Consider the following 18,940-nt stretch of genomic DNA (forward strand, 5'->3'; position numbering starts at 1 on the left):
TGCTTTAAGTTTTTGTGAGTTGTGAATTCTGAGTAGCTTTTCCGCTCACCACAATTGTACAGAGTTACTGTAGACTTTCTGTCAGCTTGAACCAGTCTGGTCATTCTCCTTAGAACTGTCTCATCAAAAAAAAAGGTGTTTTTTTCCCCCACAATACTGCTGCTCACTGGATATTTTTTCTTTATTACACCATTCTGTGTAAACTCTAGAGACTGCTGTGTGTGAAAATCCCAGGAGATCAGCAGTTATAAAAATCCTCAAACCAGCCTGTCGCGCTAACAATCATGCTGCGGTCAGAAACGAGATTATGATTGATGTGAACATTACCCGAAGCTGCTGGCCTATCTGTATTATGTAGCGCTTATCCTACACGAGGTCGGGGGAACCTGGAGTCTATCCCGGGGATACTGGGTACAAGGCGGAGAACACCCTGGATAGAGCGCCAAGCCATCACAGGACACAATCACACACACACACTGTACAGACAATTTAGAGATGCCATCAGCCTATAACGTACGTCTCTGAAGCATGCACGGCAGAGGCAGGAATCAGACCCCCAACCCCAAGGTGTGAGGCAAAAAAAAGGCTTACTTTTCACACAAGGTATTGTCGGTAGTATCATTTATAATGAAAACTTTTGAATTAAATAAATATATAAATATACTCCGACTCAGATATCCGATCTACTCTAATACCATTTCTATTAGATCGGTGTCATCTCTAGAGTTAACTGATGTTTAATTTGTACCTGTCTAATTTTAGGCTGAACATACATCGATAGATTTCATTTTATATTCATGAATTCAGAACATTCTCCATTTACCTTGACAGAAAGAGAGGACACTTTATCACGAACACTACTAATGTGAGATCAGGGGAAGTGGGCAAGGCTTCCAAGGGGTCACAGATGTTCAGGCTTCAAATATGTCAGCCTGTTCTTTTGCTGTTCTTATTGAGGGGAAAATAATGAGGAGCGAGATCTCATAACAGCGTACGTAACGCGATCCGATATTAAAATGCAAAGCTCGTGCACAAAAAGATTGGCAGGTCTGCCTTCCTCTTCTTTGCAGCAGCCATCCTTCACTCTCCTTTGAGAAGAGGAGAGTCACAATTTTAGAAATCAACTCCTTGGCATAATTTCATCCACTTCCTGCTTCAACCCACCTCATTTAGATATCAGCTCTCAGCTTATGAGTTTCATGAGCAAAACAGGATACTGAACTACACAGAGAACAGATGTCCACAGCACTGGAGATCGCAGATTGAGAAAACGGCGTTGTGTCTTCTTACGAGTTCTGGAGTGACGTCAACGCTTTTATGGAACCGAGCAAAAGGGCAAAAAGTTTGCGTTTTTTTTTTTTTTTTAAGAAGCAAGTATTCTGGTTTTTGCCATGCTGATAGAGACAGTAATTTATTATTAGTGGGTTTTTTTTTTTTCTTCATCTGGGACAAGATCGATATACGTGTTTAAAAGGTGTTGAAAGTGTCAGCGGGTTAAAGCACTTCATATGAAACTCAAAGTTCAGCTCCACATACTGTACAAGCTGTGATTTTTTTTGTGACGTAGTTTTATATGATGTAGCACTGCCTTAAGTACCGTGTGTGATTATCTGTATAAAAAAAAAAAAGTTCAATAAAAATCTCTTTATGGTGTTTTAAACTTTTATTTGTGGATATGGACGGATTGCAAAGAAATTTGGAAGAAGTGCATGGAAAAGGAACTCATCCACGGATTATCTCTCTCTCTCACACACACACACACACACATATTAAATATCATAATCTTGCTCATACACACACACACTTACATAGGTAGGCAGCTGTAACAGTTCACAGCTCCCATCTGTTTCAAGAGGCTGTGAACCAATGACGTTTTATCTCGCTGACTAAAATTAACACCACTATTAATAGAGTGAGAGCGTGAGAGAGAATGAGAGAGAGAGAGAGAAAGAGAGAGAGAGAATGAATAGTGGATTACATCAGAGAGGATGTTAAATCTATTACACCGAACAACAGACATATTTCGAAAATCCGTGAAGAAGAGGAGAATGAACAGTTAAAACAAAAACATCTCATCTTTTTCTTCCTCTCTCTGTCTCTGAGTGGGAGGAGAGAATTAATTGCTACCATTAACGTCATGCAGCGGAAATGGAGAGAAAGCAGCTGAAAGCACATGGGACTAAATAATGGTTTTGAGTAGAGCCTGGTTATTTTCATAGGAAAGCATGTGGAGAGATGGGACTACTATCATAGTGTGTGTGTGTGTGTGTGTGTCTCAGCACCTGACAAGGGTATGTGCGTATGTGTCTAAGCGAGATAAATAATGGCCTGATCTCTAAAGCACACAAGCTCTGGCTCAGCATGTGCATCATTTTAGATTACAGAGCAGAGGTAAAGATAGGGAGAAGAGTAAAAAATGATCAGGTTAGTGACAGAGGGAAAATGTTTATTCCTTTATCATCATCATCATCATCATCATGCATCCAGATTATGGAACAATGCAACTCAAACCACTCGGAAAGAAAAATATCGATTTAAAACATTTACAAGCATACTTTTATGCACAGTTCATTCTTTTTCACTTTCTCTCTCTCTATCTCACACACACACACACACACACAGAAAGTCTTTAATCCGAGTTTTGTATCTGTAAAGTCTGTGGTTATATGACGCCTGGACAGCAGTGTTATGAAGAAGCTGCAATCTGCTCACTAGTTCTTCTGCCAGTGTGGATCCAAAGTCTGTCAAAGTGTCTCTGTTCGTCTCAGATCTGTTCATCGAGTCAGCGGATCTGCACCTCTTTACGTGCCTTTGGGCTCAGTTCGACTTTGACCAGATCTTTCCGCTCCCGCGAAGCCTGTGACACAGAGACAAAGATCTCCGTTAACAAAAACAATGTCGGTAAAGCGCCGAAAATCACAAAAGGTTTCAGGATAAGGACAATTAGAATCTTGTTAAGATTTGATTAGGATGGTGGGACGTCAGTAATCCTGTGTAATAACACTTAACTAGAGGAGAATTAGAGCACAGCAAACACACTTAATACTAATGAAACTAATGGCTGTAGACAGTGCGGGAGCAGACGCACTCCAGCGCTCGCTGTGTGAGTCAAACCTGCTTTATTATGAGAGCTATCCGAGCAAAAACGTGCGTGATGCACACGCACACACACGAATACATACACACACTTACTGACAGTACAGACGCCTGCTGTAAATCTGCTCTCCGAGTCCTCTCGGCTTTGCGAGTGTTGATCGTACTCTTTTCTGATCGTATTAAAAGCCTGGTCTGGATCCACCACCGTGGTCCGCGGTCCCAACTTACACATCGTCGCTGTCAGGCGGAAACCTCGTATGTCCAAATTTGGTCAATTTCATATTTTTTCACACATCGATGCTATTGGTCAGTCCCCATGTGGGTCTGTTATTTTTACAAGTTATTAACCAATCTAAAGTCTTGAAAATAGCTTGAGCGCAAATCTCATAACTCCATTGGACACTTCAACTGTCCACCTCTTCCTCACTCCGCGGGAGAGATTCGCGGCATATTTCTCCTTAAGAAGAGTCGCAGCGAATCAACACGTCTTCTGAGGTAAATGTCTTCAAAACACTGGGCTTAAAGAAAAAAAAACTTGACCCCCGCTAGTTCTGGTGCTCGTCTGAGGACAGGAATTTTTAGCGCAAGACAATCCACTGCAACGCGGACTAAACCCTGTGCACTGTAGATAAGGTACGGCGTTTTTTTCATTTCCTGAAGAATAACGGTTTTGGAGATATGAGGATTCCGCCCGACAGCGACGACATGGAAAACTCATATATACTCAATATCCAAATTTCTACCCAGCAGCACTCCTACTGCATACATAATACAACAGCAATAACAACCTCTGTGCAGGGAAAGAAAATCACTCCTTACACTCAAAACCTCTTTTAAAAGAACTATTTTGGTGTTTTTATACTTTACTTAAATTGGAGAACTTGCGCTGTTTTTAATTACATGTGCAACAAAATAAAAAATCCTCAGACTTTTTATTCAGACTTACACATTTATTTAGACCTTCAAAATCCTTGTTCTGTATCTCGATGGTCTCTTTTTGCGCTCATCTCTCAGTAAAATGCTTCGTTATGCTCCGACAAGTAAAGACATGTTGTTTTTTTGGACAGCTTTGAGAGTCAGAATGAAGAACAAGTCTGAGCTCTGTGACTTTAACCGTAACATGATTGTTGGGATCAGATGGACTGGTTTGAGTGTTTCAGACGCTGCTGATCTTCTGGGATTTTCACACACTACAGTCTCTAGAGTTTACACAGAATGGGGTGAAAAATACATTTACAGCATTTAGCAGACACTCTTATCCAGAGTGACTTACATTTTTATTTCAGTTTATACACCTGAGCAATTGAGGGTTAAGGGCCTTGCTCAGGGGCCCTGCAGTGACAACTTGGTTGACCTGGGATTCGAACCAATGACCTTCCGATCAGTAGTCGAACACCTTAACCACTGAGCTACCACATCCCAAAATAAGAAACATCCTGTGAGATTTGATTCCGGTAGCTAAAATAAATTTGCTAGACAAAAGTAAGCAAAATTCTGCCAAATTAATTATTAAACCAAATGTCCTACAAACCTACAGTCACCAAATGATGTTTTTAGGGGAAAAAAAAAAAAGATCTTTATTTAGGATAAATAAGAAGTTCACTATTGCCTGAAAACGTCCTGGTAGTTATTTCTCATCAATGAAAAATTTTTTAATACTGACCTACACGATCCCTGACGTCTAACTCGTCCGCCTCGGTCTCCGAGCTACGGGTACACCACTTACCCTTTCACCTTTGAACTCTTTTTCCCTGGTTGTCTTGATTCCTGAGAAGAGGCGGGGTCTCGCGGCTCAGCCGGTTGATCTGCGTCTTGATTGGACGCTGCACCGCCGGGGGAGGGGCCAGAGGATGGTGAAGCAGAGCTGGCCTTCAGGGTTTTCTGTAGGTTGGACACCTAAATGAAAGCATGACACTGAGTGAAAATGTCCTTTAATTGACAAATCCTTTGAATTGAATTTAAGATATTAAATTGCCTGGCTTCAGATAATAAGCGCATTATATTACAGAATAGAGAAGTGCTGGAGTTAGGGAGAGGAAGTTTAGCACCAACACGTTCACTTTTAGGATTTCTTTACATCAGCTTGTTACACATCAGGTCTAATGTGCATCCTGGAAGCAATTCAAACACAATACTGAAGCCTTTAGCAGGCTTTAGCGGTGGGGAATCTCGTTCTACAATAACTCTGCGTCCGAAGATCAAATTACCTTCGAACAACAAATTTAATTGCGGGCAAAGAATATGCACAGAGAGGCTGCGGTTCCTTCTGTTGTGCACAGTACATTATTCACACCATCAAAAACTCCCAGCACGGCGAATATACGCAGAACGTATGGCGTTAATAACGTTACTCGAGGATCAACTGTGACTCGGAGCAAGAAAAAAAGAAGTGCTTACAGGAAACGTCCTTTCGTTCGGGTTTTAGCTTTCCTTTGGGGTGAGATATCTGTATGTGCTGAAATAGTGCGGGAACTAGCAAGCGTGCTTCCATCGTATTTTATTGCTATATCTTCATTTAAAAAAATAAATAAACAAACACAATATATACAACGGGATTTTCTCAGCTCAAGGGAGTGCAATTTTGACTGTACTTGAGAACTGTATTTTCCATCAATGACTTTCATGTAATTTGACATTTTTCATATTAAAAAAAAAAAAAAAAATATGATTCCACTTGGGTGGAAATACAGTTCGAGTCGTAAAAGTACGACTCTAGTACTAAAGAATACTCCTGATCAGGAAGCTGTGATATGATGCTGAGCTTCTGGATGGGGAACAAGCTGTCTGGTAGTGAAGGATCTTTTATACTGGAAAATAAATAGGGCCCTGTAGATCCATGCAGCTACATTTCAATATGGCATGTAATTATCTTCGGAGAGGGAAAACATAAGTCAGTCAGACGGTCCAAATAAAACAGCCAAATTAAACATGCCTAGCGGAACACTGACTGAGTCAAAGATTCTCCATTCAGACAGTGCTGCAGATCTGATGATTGTTTGAATGCGGGCTTAAGAGTCTTCTATTAAAAGTAAACGACGCAGATCTAACTGTCTGAATGTAGGACTTTCCTTTACCTTGATAAATAAAGCATCGCTCCGAGTTCCTTCAGAGTCCCCAGTTAATAACCACTCTCACGGTCTGGTCAGTACAAAACATATCCAATTTATTACACACACACACACACACACACACACACACTCACCTCAGTCTCCACTTGTACTTTGACCTTCAGCTGGCTCTCCCTGTACTGATTAGCTCTGGAGACTTGCTCCTCAATTCCACACAACACCGCCTCGCATCCGGCACACCTGACGGAGCCGAAGAGACGACACGCTGTGCATCAAAGCACTGTTTACAAAACACTTCTCTCACCCTCATACAGTTTCTAAACACAGATCAGACATACATAAAGTCTCTCTCTTTCTTTCTCACTCACACACACAGTTTCTTCACACAGATCAGACATACATATATAAAAAGTTCCTCATTCTCTCTCGCTTACACACCCACACGGATCAGACATAAAAGTACGAAATCTTTCTTTCTCTCTTGCTTACACACGCATGCACACAAGCTGTAGACACAGATCAGACACACAGTCACAAACGCACAGACACACAGTTTCTAGACTAAGATCAGACATACACACGAGATCAGACATACACTTTTCTCTCTCACACGCACGCACGCACACAAACATACCACTCCTGTAGTGTGTTGGCGATGTTTGGCAGCTCATTAGGACCGAGGTCGCGGCCCACGCTGAAGTCCACCTCCACCTGTTGGTTGCGCTGATCCAGTTTGCCGTGGATGATGTCGCAGTAGACGGCTTCGATGAGCAAGTCCTCCAGCTCGCGCACGTTCTTCAGCTCTAACTGCTGGAGCAGCAGCGAGTAGGGCAGGCACTGGGACAAACAAATGTCAATTCAAATGTAAGAAGCAAAAAAAATCAGTTCTTAGCATATTGACTTTACGCAGTAGAACACAATAATTAACCGCAGTGGAGCTTGGAGGCGGAGAAAAGTGTCGGAATTTTGCACATAATTTGCAAATACGGGGGGCACGGTGGCTTAGTGGTTAGCACGTTCGCCTCACACCTCCAGGGTTGGGGGTTCGATTCCCGCCTCCACCTTGTGTGTGTGGAGTTTGCATGTTCTCCCTGTGCCTCGGGGGTTTCCTCCGGGTACTCCGGTTTCCTCCCCCGGTCCAAAGACATGCATGGTAGGTTGATTGGCATCTCTGGAAAATTGTCCCTATTGTGTGAGTGAATGAGAGAGTGTGTGTGTGTGTGCCCTGCGATGGGTTGGCACTCCGTCCACGGTGTATCCTGCCTTGATGCCCGATGACGCCTGAGATAGGCACAGGCTCCCCGTGACCCGAGGTAGTTCAGATAAGCGGTAGAAGATGAATGAATGAATGAATGAATTTGCAAATACTGAAATTTGCAACCCTAAACGAAAATTTCAAAAATTTCAATTCCAAAATGACAGAAATCGGAGGAATCCAGAGAAGACGGACGCTCTCCGAGTGAACTCGGACATTTATCAGCAATCACAGACGTCAGTCCTTCATGAAGCAATATTATCGCGTATTGATACACTTTAAGCACCTTATAACTGTCTTTGGCGATCAGCAGAGCTTAACTAGCTAGAACCTCACCCACTGTCCACTTTATTAGGAACACCCAGGCAGTTTTCCAATCAGCAGCGCAGATACACATCAAGAGCTTCAGTTAATCTTCACATCAAACATGAGACTGTGGCATGGCTGAGGAACCCAGAAGGTTATTTCAGAATTAGTTTCACAGGTTTTCATACACCTTACAATACATTAATAATTTAAAAAATCATATAAAAATAGCATTCATGGCAATACTAAATTTTCATGATCCTTCATCTTCTTCTTTAATGACCATTTTGCAGAGTTTTGCTAGGTGTATGTAAACTTATGACCTCGACTGGACTGCGTAAGTTTGGTGCTGTTTGAGCTTTACTGACGGGACTAGAATCTGTAAATTGCTAAGTAAAAAAAAAATAAAGAAAAAAATAAAGAAATAAGAGGGATCATAAAAATTGCATTGTGGACTATTTGTATGTATTCAAACTCTATTGGAATATACTGTCTTCTGGTAAAGTAGGTTTCAGAATTTTGTGTACTATCTGCTATAGCATTGTTGATCTTATAGTGTTGGTCTTTGCTTAGTAGTTCTATGATGCCCCTGTTCCACCGAGGCAGTTTGAGTGGTGGTTCGGAGCCAGAGCCTAATTTAGAACCAGTTGCTGGTCTAGACTTAAGAACCGCTTGCGTCAGGGGCTGTGGGCGGGGTTACTGTTAGCGCATTTTATAATGTACCTTAATGTACCCTCAGCACACATCATAGTAGTTAGCTACATGCTAAGGCTAACTTTTTTTTCTGTGTTAATGATAAAATAACTTTATGTACTTTCTCGATTGCAACAAGAGCATTAACAGTAAAGCAACATCTGCCGTTGTTGATGTTGGTGTTTGCTACTGCTGCGCTAACGGTGCTGGGAAACGTGACGCGTATACAGTGACGTCAGACTCGGCTCTGTGACGGCTCTCCAGCCGATGGAAAGGCAAACAGGTTCTTAGAAGGTTTGCCAGTAGAACCAATTTTGAACCAGCACCAGCACTAGCTCTGAACCAGCACCTGGTTCTTTTTGGTGGAAAAAGGGGCATCAGCTGATTAATCAGGAGTAGTTTCAGTCTCCCTTAAGGTGTGAATTGTGGGCAGGGCTTACTCATTTAAATGAAAAGGTTTGTAAGTATCCCTCTAACGCATTGTAAATAAGTGTCTACTACTGTTTTGATGTATTCTACCACACCATATTTTAAATCTCACTCTTGGATGACTGCAGATTATGTGCCTCAAAACAATCTCTGTAGTCACCTCCTGCCATAAGGAAACCTGACTTTATCTCGGCATTAGCTTCCCACTACTCCTAACTGAGACCTGGATATCCCCACAGAACACTGCTACACCAGCTGCTCTTTCCTCTGCCAATGCTTTCTCTCACTCATCACGAGAAACAGGCAGGGGTGGTGGTACAGGTCTACTGTTGTTAAGGAGGTGGTGTTTCTCACCTCTCCTCTTGTCTCATTTAACCATCTCCTCTTTTAAACATCATACCATTTCAGTTACCTCTCCAATCAACCTTGTCATCATTGTTATCTACCTCCCTCCTGGTCCCCTAGGAGACTTCCTGAAAGAAATGGACACACCGCTCAGTGCTTTCCCTTCCGATAGCACCCTCTGACAGTGCTTGGCGATTTCAACCTCCCCTCTGACAAGCTTCAGTCTTCTTCCCTCCTGACACCTCTGGACTCATTCGCCCTGATGCTCAACAGCTACAACAGCTACAAATGTCCTGGACCTGGTTTTCACCCATCCTTTCCCAGCTATAGACATGACTGTTACCCCACCACACATCTCCGATTATCACCGGTTATCCTTCACCATCACTCTCCCTACCCTACCTAAAACTAACTCTCTCTTACCCGCCGCAACCTCCGCTCTGGCTCCCCTAATTCTGTAGCTTCTGGCACTCTTTCATCTCTTCCTGATCCTGAGTCATTTTCCTCACTACCCTTGTAAGCTCTACATCATCTCCTCTTCTCCACTCGACACCCTGCTCCACCTGCTTCATCCCCTCCCGAGACTTTGCTTCTTTCTACCACAAGAAGATTGAGAAAATCTTCAGACCCCCCTCCCCGACTGCACCGATCTCACAGTCAGGATTCCCCTACTCCTTTGTTGTCACGTTTCTCAACCGTAGCAGCAGAGGAGATTTTACAACTCATCCGGTCTTGCAATCCTACCACCCATTGTATCCACTCCCTTCCACTATGCTCCAGACCATCTTGCAAGACCTTCTGCCCTTCATTACCATTATCATCAATGGATCCATAACATCTGGTCATGTACCAACTACCTTCAAGTGTGCAAGGGTTATTCCCATCCTTAAGAAATCTGCTCTGGATCCATCAGACATCAGTAACTACAGACCGGTATCACTTCTCTCATTTGTGAAAATTTCAAAAAGTCTTGAAATAATCAACTGTCTGTCTATCTCTCACAGAACAACCTCTAAGATCCCAACCAGTCCGGCTTTAAAGCAGCTCATTCAACAGAGATAGCCCTTTTGGAGGTCTCTGAGAATCTACATGCTGCTAGATCAGCCAAGCTGTCATCTGCCCTCATCCTCCTCACCCTTTCGGCAGCTTTTGATACGGCTAATCACAAGACACTCTTGTCCACCCTCAGGAGTCTTGGGATTAGCCGTATCAGCGTGGGAACGGTTTGCTTCCTACCTGGAAGGACACTCATATCAGGTAACATCTGCTCCATGCAGACTCTCCACTGGTGTTCCACAGGGCTCAGTACATAATCCTCTTCTTTTCTCCCTGTATACTCACTCTCATGGTGAAGTTATTTCCTCACACGTGTTCTCTTACCACTGCTATGCTGATGATTGAACACAACTTATCTTCTTTCCTACCGTCAGATACACCACAGCTTCTGACCGGATCTCAGCATGTCTGGCAGACATATCATCATGGATGACTGCTCACATCAGTTGAAGCTCAATCCTAGCAAAACTGAACTGCTGCTCATCTCACGTGATTCATCCCCAGGTCATGATCTTGCAATATCCCTGCATAAAGATCTGATCACCCCTTCATTCAAAGGCTCGCAACCTTGGGGTAACCATAGACACTCAACTGTCCTTTTCCTCGGATGTTGCTAATGTGACTCGCTCATGTTGGTTCTTTCTCTACAACATTAGAAGGATTCGGCCATTTTCCGGTAGCTGCACACATCTTATTCAAAACCCTCATGCTTGCCTACAAAGCCAAAAATGGATCATCTCCCTCTTACCTCAAAGCCCTCATCACTCCTCACACTGCACCTTGCATCCTTAGAGCCACCAGCACCGATCCACTGGTCCCACCATCTCTCAGGGTAAGAGGTGGTACAACAAGACTATTTTCTGTTCTGGCACCAAGGTGGTGGAATGAACTTGCCCTAGGGGTCAGGACAGCATCACTGGAGTCGTGACAGTGCGTGACAGAAGTCACTGGTTACTTTCAAAAGACCTACTTATTCATGAAACACTTCAACTAGCACTTTCTTCCCTGTTTGTTGTATGTGCGTATTTAAAAATAAATAAATAAATAACTTTGAACAATGGTTTAGGCTCATGGTATCTTACGTCTGTAACCTAGTGAACCAGAGTTAATGTATTCAACGATACATTACGGTACATACGACACTTAAAAGCACCCTTATCGCTCTGGATAAGGGTATCTGCTAAATGCTGTAAATGTAAATATATCTGTAAAGATCTTTTTAAATTATTAACCCAAACATGACAATTTATATTTTTATTAAATTATTATAACATTTTGGAGTTTTTGCAAGTTGTATTATAACCTATGACCTCAACTGTATTAAATTCTGATCAAATGTTGCTTGCAACATGAAATGGACAGATAAAAAAGGTACGTTTATGGTAAAGTACCTTTTCTCGTCCACAATGAAGCATGTGGTTTGCTCAAATCTCTATCCCAAATTTCCCCAATGCAGCAGAAATAAAAATTGAACTGAACTGAAGCTTACCTTTAGGTTGGAGGCCAGACTGATGATTGACAGGTGCCGAAGCTTGTTCTTCTGGGACGGTGTTAGCTCTGGGAGTGAGGCCGCCCTTTCTAAGAGGCAGAAGCACAGAGACGTTATAATATCCGAAGCTGCAATGTAGAATGATCCGCTTCCCCTGAAGTGACTATAAAGTTAGATTCCATATTCAGAGCAACAGTGAGCTGGACAGACTTGAGCGAGAAGCCTTCCAGAGTCTGACAGAGCAGAACCGACAAAGTCAAAGCTTTTTTTTTGCTATTTTTCTGCTTACCTTTGTAGTCAGAATAGGTTCCATAGGCAAAGAGATTGAGAAGCTGATAGACGGGAGCATGAGGACCTGTCTCCAGCTGGTACAGGAGAGAGAGAGAGGGGGGGGAGAGAGAGAGAGAGAGAGAGAGAGGGATTGTAAGAGAGAGATTAGAAGGTCTGGAGGAATTGAAACACATGCTGTATGCTGTAGTGTGACAGAACTTCAAAACGGTTCACAGTAGAGGACATCAGCTCTGACTGACAACCTTCATGAATGAGCAGAAAATTAATCAAACAGTCAGAGAGTTGCATTCTGAGCTATTACATGATTTGCAAAGACATTTCTACTACATGACATGTATCCTGATACTGTGCAAAAACTGTCCAGAAGTGTTACTAAAATAAATTGCACAAAATATATGGATTTAATTTTTTTTAAATACATGTCTGAACATTAAGAAATGTATTTACAGAAACAAAAAGTCTGCAAACACACTATATATATCTATATATCTATCTATATATCTATATATATATCTATATATCTATCTATATATATATATATCTATATATATATATCTATATATATATATCTATATATATATATCTATATATATATATCTATATATATATATATATAGATATAGATATAGATATAGATAGATAGATAGATATAGATAGAGATAGAGATAGATAGATAGAGCACAGTCTGCCATAAAAGAATACTGTGACATATCTTGTAAATTAGGGTTGCAAAATTCTGGGAATTTTCAAGGATGGAAACTTTCCATGGGGATTAACAGGAGTATATGGAAATAAACTGGGAATTTTTAAAAAATGCAGAGTTGCCTATAACAAGGAACTTAAACGTACATAATTTTGTTTAAAACAACAAGATTTAATGCAGTTTAAGTTGACTTGTACCCTGCTTTCTTCGGTCATTTGCACACAGCACACGGCTTACTGGAGCGCCATTGAGGCCAAACCCCCTGCATGTACGTGCATTCTTCCATAACATGCACAGTAACACTTTATTTTAGGGTCATTTAACTAGCTGCTTATTAGCATGAATATTAATAGAATATTGGCTATTTATTACTACTTATTAAGCACATATTAATGCCTTATTCTGCTTTACATTGTTCTACCCAATATCTAAACTTAATAACTACCATACTAACTCTTAATAAGCAGTAAATTAGGAGTGTTACCACATGCACAGATAATTTGATGACCCCCCACACACACTCACTTGAGAAAAAATGCTTCATTTTACATTGTGATTGGGACTTTTTTTAGAAGGGCAAGGTGTGGGGGATGCTTTAATTTTACAGCAATCATAGGGAAATATGTTTATTACAATTATTAAGTTTATTATGTTTATTACAAGCATAATAATGTTTATTATGCTTTTGTGTGAAATAATCAATTAAAGGTTTACTTACAATTAAATCAGTCAAGGCGTCATTTTTAAAATTTGTATAACCTTGCATGCATGTCTGCTTATGACCAAACAAAATGTTTAATTATGTTTGTATATGATATAGTTTACATACATTTCCCTATTTTCCAAATAATTCCCATACATTCCTGTAAATTTCCATAAATTCCCGTAAAGTTTCCAATTTGGAATATTTCCAAAATTAACCAGATTAAGTTCCTGTGGAAAGTTTCCGGAAATTTACTGGAAACGTTCCGCCCCTTTGCAACCCTATTTAAAATACCGTCATATCTCCTGTAGTCTCTTTTTTTTTTTTTACCCCAAATTAAATAAATAAAAAATATATTTCAAAACTATTGGCACCCATACAAACTACTATGTGAAGTGACTGGAAGCCAGAGAAAGATTTCTTTTACTGATTTCCTGGTCTTGTGAGAAGGGTTGTAGGACAAACAGTATAGGACAATAATCCACAGTAGAGCTGTGTGATAAACATATGCCCTGATGTGAAGCAGCTAGGTTTAACACCAGCAGTTGCACATGTGTGGAAGCAGCAGGCATGCGAGCGGCATTTGTATTCACACCTTCGCTGCATTCCTCCCGGAAGATTTAAAAGTGCTGCACGCTAAACGGCACGTCAGAACAACGTCAAAACAGCCCCGTCTGTCAGGTTCCCAGCCCCGACAGCATTTTTATAGCGATGTAAAGCAATTAAAACTTTCCGCTCTCCTCAACATGGTCATGTTTGATTCAGGTACACAAAAGAGACTTTGTGGTAGATCTGAAGGTGACAGGAGAAGAAGCTTTTAAAATTCAAACACTAACTGCGACTGGACCAGCTATTGTTTGAACTTAATAATGTAGCCTTAATAACGGTAGGCCATAAATATGTGATTTGAGACACTGCACTGAAGGTTGATGGACGGCGAAATAATACTAGTGCTACGTGTCAGGATCGTGAAATACGAACTTTAATACGTTGCGAGTTCCCCTCATGACCTTATTCATAAATCAAAACAATCCCATGTGGGGTTGTGACCTGCTTAGCTACAATTTGGATTTTCAGCTCAGGAAATACTGCGACGCCTGAGGTAGTTCGGATAAGCGGTAGAGGGAAATACTGCCTGTAGTAGTCTGGGATGTTATTTAGTTACAGCAAAAAAGGTTAAAAAAAAAAAAAAAAAAAGCTCTGCATTCTCAGTGCACAAAACAGAGCAAGAATGCTGTGGTAATGTTTGAGAAGGATCCACTGATTCACTGCTGAATCGTTATACAGGACCAAAGTTGCCTAGAAACACTAGGATCTGTATTAGGAGTGTGTGGTGTTTAGTGGTGTAAAATACACTGACGGTACGCATCGGAAGTTTCATTTTGGTAGCAAAGATCACACAAATTTTTTAAAATAATTATACGTTTCTATCCAACACTTAAAACAAAGAAATTTTATTACTAATTTTTTTTAGTTAAATCTAGTTCTGACAGCTGACGAGGTGGCAAGTCGTGGCCTAATGGTTAGAGAGTCTGACTCATAATCCTAAGGTTGTCCTAAGGCACCGAACCCCCCAACTGCTCCCCAGGCGCCGCAGCATAAATGGCTGCCCACTGCTCCGGGTGTGTGTTCACGGCTGTGTGTGTGCACTTTGGATGGGTTAAATGCAGAGAACGAATTCTGAGTATGGGTCACACTTGATCACTTGAAATGCAAATTCTTTACATTTTGTATCTGCAATTTCTGACCCTGAATTTCATGTTTCCTGAATTGTTGTGGCCATTTTGTAAATGGAGAGCAGAGTCAAGGACTGAGCGCGCGTTAACATGCGTGTGTATGTGCAGTTAAATAGTGACGCTGAAAAGTACAAATAAAGCACATTTTGAGGTCGGAAGCCTGCATAGTACACAGAACCTGTTACCACATGGAACGCAGCTGGTTCATTATTATTAAAGCGGTACTAAGTCAGCTATTAGAAATATTCTTTTGAAAGGTTATCAAGTCCCTTACACATCTTTGTCAATGTTACCTAGGACGTGAACCCTGGAAATCTTCTCCAAAGCGTCAAGGATGTAACGGATGAAGCAGACACGCTAGAACTTATGCACCCTCGTTTTTATGCGCATCATGAAAGCAGAGAATATCGATCGAGTAACCGTTTGTACTGAGTGATGGAGAAACAATGAACTACCTCTCGAACATTTGGCAGCTCCAGTATGTCTGAGAAAACATAAAGACCTGGAGTCTCCAGCAGTGAACCGATGGCCTGAGCCAAGGCTGAACCCGACAGAGACAGCAGCTGATCCACCTCCATCTGCGAGAGAGAGAGAGAGAGAGAGAGAGAGAGAGAGAGAGAGAGAGAGAGAGAGAGAGAGAGAGAGAGAGAGATGAATTTACACCGTGTGATTACAGAACTGCTTTACTATGATTTCTTAGCATGCTTAAAAACACCCTAAAATAACACTTCAGATTATATGCTGAAGTTCCTGTTAATAAAGAAAACGTCTTTGCTCTGAATACATCAGTAATCAGTGCAGCTTGTACAGGAAGCTTGTAAACAGAAACATTCTTCATAATGAGCTTGAGGTAATATTTGTTTTCTGTCCATTAGCATGCTTTGTTATTAACACTATAGTATTTGTAGCTGCTTTGCATGACCCGAAGCCGCCGTCATGTCAGTCGAATTGGACGAGTGTCCTGGCAACACTATGAGGTAAATATTTTGGACACTGCAAGTACTTTGGTCACTAATTTGGCCATTGATGAGCATTGTGTGTGACCTCAGTGTTACAGCACTCACGATTGCTCAGACCTCTGGAGAAGAATAAGGAGTCAGACTCCAGTCTTTGGCTGCACCAAAATAAACAGCATTTAAAAAAACAAGAGTTGGAGAATTCTCGAATCCGATCAATTCCTCTAAAAGCAAGTCTGTAATACAAATCAAATTTTTATGTATAATTTCTAGAGGAACTCATCCACAAGGACTTGTATGGCAGATGAACTACTTACCTTAAAGCTAATAAGAAATATTTAGCATAACATTAAAACCTAAAAGTGGCTAAAACTTATGATTGTTACAGTGGCACCTGTTAAGAGGACGACAAGAGCTAAGCACTAATGAACTGTGTTCTGTCAATTTGTGCTACAGTGGGAGGAGATTATGTCTGCACAGACAGACAGACAGACAGACAGACAGACAGACAGACAGACAGACAGACAGAGCGAGAGAGAAGACAGACAGACAGACAGAGCGAGAGAGAAGACAGACAGACAGACAGAGCGAGAGAGAAGACAGACAGACAGACAGACAGAGCGAGAGAGAAGACAGACAGACAGAGACAGACAGAGAGAGAGACAGACAGACAGACAGACAGAGACAGACAGACAGAGAGAGGCTGTTAAGGGAAGGAAAGTTTCTATCTGCAGTAATGTAAGAGGTAACAGGAACTAACACGTCTGTGGACGTTATAACTATAAAAAGGCAGGGACATGTTGTTCATCAGTAAATCCAAATTATTAAAGGTGTTCTGTAAGAAGAATGAGCTCCAATCCAAGCCGCATCACTTCACCCTGGTGTTGATTACTTTCCTAAAACAGCACAACACATCCGTCTGGGCTTCATTCCTTACAGAACATGTAATAACAGCACTCAGTATATCACTAGGGTTATCACCAGGGTATATATATACACACACACACACACACACACACACACACACACACACACACGAGTAAAACAGTAAAAATAAGAGTGCATAGATTTACATGAAAACTAAGAAGTAATTAAATTTAATGCAGCTGAGTGACTTGCAGTAGTACACACTCGTGTTAGCCTGTTAGCTTGTTAGCTTTCGACAACACAACTAACGGAAGGCATTCTAAATACACCGCGACATTACAATCACAACAAATATAAAGAACTCGTTATTTTACTGAACTCAATGTTCCCTGCGCTGGTCCCCTGTAACCGAAGCCGGTAGCTTGTTGATTAGCCTAAAGCTAGTCAGCATGGAAGCCTAGCAACTACGAGGCCGGACATCACGTGTAACCTTCACTTGCGTTTGTTTAACTCGATTTTAATGTGGATTTCATTAACACGCTTGCCCTCTCTGGTTCTTCACGTTAAAAATAAAGTAAATAAAATGCCTTTACCGTTTTAGTATCACAAAGTAACGTAAGATCGCGTCTCTCCTTCTTCAGGTACTGTGACACTTCCGCTAGTTTATGTCGACAACAAAACAACGCCTTCTCTGATTGGACACGGAGGACGTACAGCGCGGGGAACCAATCGGTTATCAGGAAAGAGCAGGCGATATGGAGGCCCGCGGCCATGGAAACAGACTGGATAACAAATCAGAAGGAGCTTTACAAGGAATTTAAAATTGTATATATATATATATATATGAATAAAAAATAAGTAAGTAAATAAAAAAAATACACATATGTAAATGAAAACAGACAAAAATAAATAAATAAATTGAAAAATCTTCTTCTTCTTCTTTCGGCTTTTCCCTTCAGGGGTCGCCACAGCGAATCATCTCTCTCCACCTAACCCTATCTTCTGCATCCTCAACACTTGCACCCACTAGCTTCAAATCCTCATTAATTACATCCATATACCTCCTCTTTGGCCTTCCTCTTTGCCTCCTGCCTGGCAGCTCCATGTCCAACATTCTCCTACCAATATACTCACTCTCCCTCCTCTGAACATGTCCAAACCATCTTAATCTCGCCTCCCTAACTTTGTCCCCCAAACGTCCAACATGGGCTGTCCCTCTGATGTACTCGTTCCTAATCCTGTCCAATCTTGTCACACCCAAAGAGAACCTCAACATCTTCAGTTCGGCTACCTCAAGCTCTGACTCCTGTCTCTTCTTCAGTGTCACTGTCTAAACCATACAGCACGGCCGGTCTCACCACTGTCCTGTACACCTTCCCCTTGATTCTTGCTGATATTTTCCTATCACACAGAACTCCTGACACCTTTCTCCACCCACTCCAACCTGCCTGCACTCGCTTCTTTACTTCTTTCCCACTCTCTCCATTACTCTGGACTGTTGACCCCAAGTACTTAAACTCCTGTACCTTCTTCACCTCTTCACCCTGTAACCTTACTATTCCACTTCCCTCCCTTTCATTCACACACCTGATAAATAAATAAACAAATAAATTGAAAAATAAATTAATAAATAGTATGTACACTTGTGCTGTAGATGATAGAATAGAATAGAATAGACTAAGATGCAGGGATGTACTAGGATGGAGGTGGTAACAAATAAATATAAGATTATCGCACATTGTTATTGCGAATATATAACGACAGTCTTAATTGGTGTTGTAATAGTTGTTTTTACACATAATACAGGCCACTAGATCCAAAACCAAACCATTCTGAAGTCTGTAGATAAATAAATGACAATAATAATTTCATGAAAGTTAAAGCTTATCCGTGTAATGGGAAAATAATGTGTGAGTCTCACTTTAGTGAATATATAATTGTCGAAAA

The 18,940-nt window shown here is 41.2% G+C and overlaps 1 protein-coding gene across 1 annotated transcript; it reads right to left on the reverse strand.

Annotated features, from left to right (window-relative positions):
- Window positions 1-2,425: 2,425 nt before the first annotated feature.
- On the reverse strand, window positions 2,426-17,720 carry cops7a (COP9 constitutive photomorphogenic homolog subunit 7A). Its single transcript, XM_060870726.1, has 8 exons — window positions 17,587-17,720; window positions 15,626-15,748; window positions 12,027-12,102; window positions 11,738-11,826; window positions 6,799-7,001; window positions 6,299-6,404; window positions 4,823-4,992; window positions 2,426-2,857 (listed from the first exon to the last, which is right to left on the reverse strand). The coding sequence occupies exons 2-8, from the start codon at window positions 15,746-15,748 to the stop codon at window positions 2,818-2,820; spliced, it is 807 nt and encodes a 268-aa protein (XP_060726709.1). The 5' UTR covers window positions 17,587-17,720; the 3' UTR covers window positions 2,426-2,817.
- Between the last annotated feature and the right edge of the window lie 1,220 nt (window positions 17,721-18,940).

This window comes from Tachysurus vachellii, chromosome 5 (genome assembly GCF_030014155.1).
Source record: "Tachysurus vachellii isolate PV-2020 chromosome 5, HZAU_Pvac_v1, whole genome shotgun sequence".
Taxonomy (NCBI): Eukaryota; Metazoa; Chordata; class Actinopteri; order Siluriformes; family Bagridae; genus Tachysurus; species Tachysurus vachellii.

Bases quoted from the DNA above. Each gene is read 5' to 3' on its own strand.
- cops7a (XM_060870726.1), bottom strand. From the start codon at position 15,748: ATGGAGGTGGATCAGCTGCTGTCTCTGTCGGGTTCAGCCTTGGCTCAG. The intron at 11,827-12,026 runs GTAAGCAGAAAA...TCTGCCTCTTAG, and splicing joins AACCTATTCTGACTACAAAG to AAAGGGCGGCCTCACTCCCA. The intron at 6,405-6,798 runs GTATGTTTGTGT...CGGCTCCGTCAG, and splicing joins GCCAACACACTACAGGAGTG to GTGTGCCGGATGCGAGGCGG.